The 5511-nt window shown below is 34.3% G+C and overlaps 1 protein-coding gene across 1 annotated transcript; it reads right to left on the reverse strand.

The window, feature by feature from the left end:
• Nucleotides 1-3389: 3389 nt before the first annotated feature.
• Nucleotides 3390-3824, reverse strand: LOC117062962 (40S ribosomal protein S25-like). The gene has a single exon (XM_033176807.1). The coding sequence runs from the start codon at nt 3822-3824 to the stop codon at nt 3450-3452; it is 375 nt and encodes a 124-aa protein (XP_033032698.1). The 3' UTR covers nt 3390-3449.
• Nucleotides 3825-5511: the final 1687 nt, after the last annotated feature.

Below are 5511 nucleotides of genomic sequence, written 5' to 3' on the forward strand. Positions count from 1 at the left end.
ATTTGTCATAAGTGATCTTGACCACTCAAGCAAAGAAAAATAACTAGGTTTTGTGCTAGCTGAGCCCCCGACCACATTTTGTACTTTAACTCCTCTTGTCACTGACTCAATCTGTCTATAATGGAATAGAAGTTATGGTGCTACCTTTATTCATGTATTTATCATGAATCTGATTTTCTTACTGGCCAGTAACAGTTCTTATGGCAGCCTCAAATGTATAGTATTTGAAATAGGCAGAAAGATTATTGTTCTTAATTTAAGACCATTTAATGCATAGGGTATAGTCAACACTTACTGAGATGTAAAAATTAAGCAATTCTAGAATAAAATACTTTTGGTAGATATTTTATTTTTGCTTAATTTTTGAGAGGGCATAAAACACATATAACTGTCATGAGGCTTTTATAGAGAAAAACAAATGCGTGCTAACTAAGCATTACATAGTTAACAGAACATTCCAAAAAAGGGTTTTGTTCAGGAGTTTTCTATTTACTGAAAGCAGAAGTATTGATTCCATTGCAAAATGCAATAGAAATTATAGACTATTGATTTGTTCTACTTACTGACTCTACTTGTTTTTCCCTAAATTTATAGATTTTGTAACAAACACTAGGGCAATGCAAAATACTAGCTTTCTCTTCCGCTTGATAGAATCTTTTCTTGCCTGTGCATAATTTTCCTATTCTCTTCGAGGCATTTTTAACAGCATTTAAGCTTCATAGAAAAGTTAAAATTGCATACAGGTATGAGAAAAGCACTTAATTCTTTTTCATGCCAATCAGCAATTTTCCCATAAGTGCTGCAGAGTTCCTTTGCTACATTTTAGGATCACCTGAAGCAAAAATTTCTTGCTTTTTATTTCTTTTTAAGAACTAGCACTCAGTATGTGCTTAGTCTCATTATGCTACTGAGCTGACAGTCAGAGTCCACTATTTTTTCCCAGGCACCCACTGAACCAAGGGCCTTAAGAACACTTTCTCCAAATTGTACATGATTATATGCAAAGTACTTACACTCCCTTGCCTGATTATACCAGTTTGAATAACCTATATCTGCCCAGTATCATACGGGGAACTTTCTGTTTCTTGCAATTGAGCTACATTGTCTTAACAAAGGAGATCATTCAAACCATGTAGAATAAAAATTTCTTAAATAAAATTGAGGTGGCAATGAAGAGAAAAGATAGATGGGGTGTGTGTACCTTTCCCATGAAATAACAGAAAAAAGTTGTACCTAACAATAGCTTTCAAATATGTTGGCGGAATATCATGAAGTACATAGTTTGAAATGTCAGTTGCCTAAAGGCTAGAATCCTTGTGTGAAAATGTACTTGGTGTGAGCTCTCTGGACAACTGAATCAGATAAATCATATTGGCCAAAAGTATAGAGATGGCTGCAGAGGAATCATGCGAATTAAAATGAGAGATCTTTAAAAAATATTTTCCTGTAAAGATTAGTAAATTGCCAATTAGAAAGCAACCCATGAGCTGTCCCTATAAGCACTACTCATTCTATTTCTGTGTACTTTCCGGTGCAGAAAGAAGCTGCAAACTCCATTTCCCCGAATTCTGTGAATCTTGGTCTGCTAATTTGATACCCTCTTTCAAGATTTGGAAAATGGAGTCTGATTACAATGTAGTGTTCTATACTTTTGGGAGTTGTTGCTGGCAAGAATGGTCTTGGAGATGCTGGTGTCTTCTGAGTAGTGCTCCTTCCTCCCTTCTTATATGTGCATCGGCAGTTATCACTAGAGGGCTTCCTGATCCTTGCATCACGGTGATGACAGAGTGCACTTGCAGTTACCACTTCCCCACTTTCCCCTTAGTCAGTTTGTCCTTGGTCAGCCAGTGTTAAGGTGCAGTTCCAGAAGTAATTCCTGAAGACACAGACTAGAGAATATTCCTGTAGCCCATTTTTTTCAGCACTTAGTTCTCTATATTGAAACTATTTATCCTTGCCCAGGGTGGTTTCTGTTTTCTGCAAATGCAACCTAACTGATATACAAAAGCAACAGGATACCAAATACAAAACGTGTAAGTTCTTAAAAGAAACACACAAACACAAAACACTCCATGGGACAAGGAGGAAAACAAACGAAGTATTAAAATAGAAAATATAAGACAAAGTTTTAGAGTTAATATCAAATATTTTTTCTATTAAAAATAAAGGAAGCTGTGTGTGGTACCTGAGGCCTGTAATCTCAGCACTTTGGGAGGTCGAGGAAGGAGGAGCACTTGAACCCAGGAATTCAAGACCAATCTAGGCAACATGAGGAGATCCTATGTGTTCAAAAATAATAATAATTAATAATAAATTAGCCAAGCTTGATGGCACATGCCTGTGGTCCCAGCTACACGGGCGGCTGAGGTAGGATGATTGCTTTAGCCCAGGAGGTTGAGGTTGCAGTAAGCCATAATCAGGCCACTGCACTCCAGTATGGGCAACAGAGAGAGATTCTCTCCCCAAAAAACAATACAAAACAGAACAAACAAGCAAAGGAGATAAAATGTCTTTAAAGAAAAAGACATTTATTGGGTCAAAAACATGGTACTAATATCTATAAAACATATTGACTCCAGGTTTTAAAACAGTTTAAAAGCTATATCAAAATGAATACAAAATGAAGGCTTATAAAACAGGATTAATTTCAAGAGAGAAATTTATAAGGTCAAAGGAATTACACCAACTTTTTCCTTAATTGCATTAATGTGACAAATTATATTGATTTATTTTTGAGTGTTGAACCAATTTTGCATTTCTGAGATAAGCCACACTTGGTCATGATGCTTTTATTCATTTTGTATTTGCTTGAATTTCACATGCTCATTTTTATTGAGATGTTTGTATTAGGTTTGTATCAGCTTCATAAAGTGTGTTGGTAAGCATGCTTCCCTTCTCAAATTTCTGTAAGAGTTTATGTAAGACTGATATTATTCTTCCTTACATATTTGATAGAATTCAGCATTGAAAAAAATCTCCTTCCAGAATTTTTTGGAGTAAAATTTATTGATTCAAAATTCCATTTCTCTTAGAGATATAGGAATATTCATATATTGTTTGTTTCTGCATTATACAATTTTTAAGACTTTATTCATTTTTACTAAGTAGTACATTTTCTAATTTTTAAAACTTCTTAGCATAAATTTGCTTACTATATTCCTTGGCTGTCCTTTTAATATCTATGGTTATATCTCTTTAATTCTTGGTATTTGTAATTTGTGTTTATTTCTTTTTGTTGTTGATTGAGTTTACTAAGGATTAATTTTATTTATTCATCCAAAGAGCAGCCCTAGATAATTGTGTGCCTGTGTTATTTCATTGCTTTCTGTTCTTATGCATATTACGACCTATTTCAATTTATTTCACATTGAATTAATTCTTTTCCTAGCTTTTTTTTTTTTGATTTAATAAAGTTTTATTTTTTCAAATGTACAGTTGGTTGGACCTATTCATGCATCTTCACCAGCAGCTGGAGCATCTCTGCCCTTGGTATTTCTGGTGTAAATTACTTGAGCTCTGTGCTTTGAAACCAGTTTGATAAGTCCTTTACTAAGGAGCTCCTGAAGGACTGCCCTGGCCAGGGAGCCTCGAATCTTCAGTTTCTCAGAGACCACAGCTGGGGTTATAAGTTTATAGTTGGGAACTTCCTTACAGAGTTTGTCATAGGTAGCTTTGTCAAACAAGACTAAGTTATTGAGCTTGTCCCAAACTTTGCCTTTGGACCACTTCTTTTTGGCCTTGCCTCTGGATTTGTTCACTGGGTCTTTGTCTTTCTTGGCCAACTTTCTGGCGTTCTTCTTCTTCTTGTCATCCTTGGGTGGCATTGCAAAGCTCGGAGAGCAGCAGCGGACACCACAGCCTCGCTAAGATGTCGGACAAAAAGGTTTTCCTAGCTTTTTAGAGTAGAAATTTAGAATAATTGATTTTAAACCTTTTTCTCTACTAATATAGGTATTTAAATGATACTTTTTCTCTACAAAATGCTTTGTAAGTATCCCCCAAATCTTGATATGCTACTTTTTTTATGATTTCTATATGCCTGGGTGATTTTTGTTTCATAGGTTAGAAATTTCTGGTTTAATGTCCAAATATTTGGATGTCTGCCATATGTGCTCTTGCTTTGTTTTAGTTTAATTCTTTTGTGACCAAATAATATATATTCTGTAAAATTTCAGCAACTAAAATTTTTGAGATTCACAATTTATTTTCTTTCATTGTGCATCTTCCACGTGCTCTTGAAAAGAACGTGCATTCTGCCACTGTTGATTGTAGTTTTCTCCAAAAGTTGATTACGTCAGTTTGTAACTAATGTCCAAATATCTGTTTCCTTGCAGATCATTTTGTCGGATTGTCCTACATATAACAATAAGATATTCAACTGGTTGTGAATTCATCTATTTTTCCCTTTAAATTATCAGCTTTTGCTTGGTATATTTTGAAAATCTGTTAGTAAACACATACAAAGTTAATATTGCTACATTTTCCTTTTAAATTATTCCTTTTGTCATGATTAAATGACCCACCTTTGTTTGTTGTAATACTCCTTAGCTTGGAGTCAGCAGTATTTGACATAGACACAATAGTTTGCTTTCTATAGGCATGATTTCTTTCTTTTTTTTTTTCCATAGGTTTTTGGGGAACAGGTGGTGTTTGGTTACATGAATAAGTTCTTTAGTGGTGATTCCTGAGATTTTGATGCACCTATCACCTGAGCAGTGTACACTGTACCCAATTTGTTATTTTCCAGTTTTTTGCTTTTAACCTATCTGTGTCATCATATTTATTCTACATCTCTTGCAGATAGCCCATAGTTAAATGTTGCTTTTTTATTCAGAGTAATATCTACCTTTTAATTGAAATGTTTAGTTTATTAATTTTTGATGTAATAATTGACAGATTTAAGTCTATCATCTTGCTACTAGTTGACTATTTGTCCCATCTGATTTTTGTGTTCATTTTGCTTTTGCTTTTGGTGTCTCTCTTCCTCTTTTCTAGGTCTCTTTATCTAATCAAATGTTGGTGGTGGTGGTGGCAGTGGTAGTGGTGGCCTTCCGTTTTATTTATTTTCTTGGCTTTTTGGCTATACCCCTTTTCGTTAATTTTTAGAAATTTTTCTGTGGAATAAAATATGCATTCTTGAGTTATCACTATGTACTTAGAATTAATATTGTATACATAAAACATCACCAAGTCTAATTACATTCACCCATCCTATCTGATGATCTTATTATATATTATACTTCTATACACATTAAATATCCACTTTACTGTAAGAATATTTGTATTTCAATTTTGATTTGTCTTTTTAAAGAAATTAACTTCATTTGTATCCAAAGATTAATGACACCTAAGTAAACTTGGTTTATGTTCTAGTATTTCTAAGAAAGGTAGTACATGGAACTATATCACATGAGCCACAGAAAGGGCCAGATTCTGTAAGGAAAGTAGTCTTTATAAAGGGGGGTTCTAGTGGCAGCATGGGGGATAAACATCCATGGAGGGGAGGAAGGT

This window comes from Trachypithecus francoisi, unplaced genomic scaffold (assembly GCF_009764315.1).
Source record: "Trachypithecus francoisi isolate TF-2019V2 unplaced genomic scaffold, Tfra_2.0 Lachesis_group17, whole genome shotgun sequence".
NCBI classification, from domain to species: domain Eukaryota; kingdom Metazoa; phylum Chordata; class Mammalia; order Primates; family Cercopithecidae; genus Trachypithecus; species Trachypithecus francoisi.

Coding starts and splice junctions, on each gene's coding strand:
- LOC117062962 (XM_033176807.1), bottom strand. CDS start 3,824: ATGCCACCCAAGGATGACAAGAAGAAGAAGAACGCCAGAAAGTTGGCC.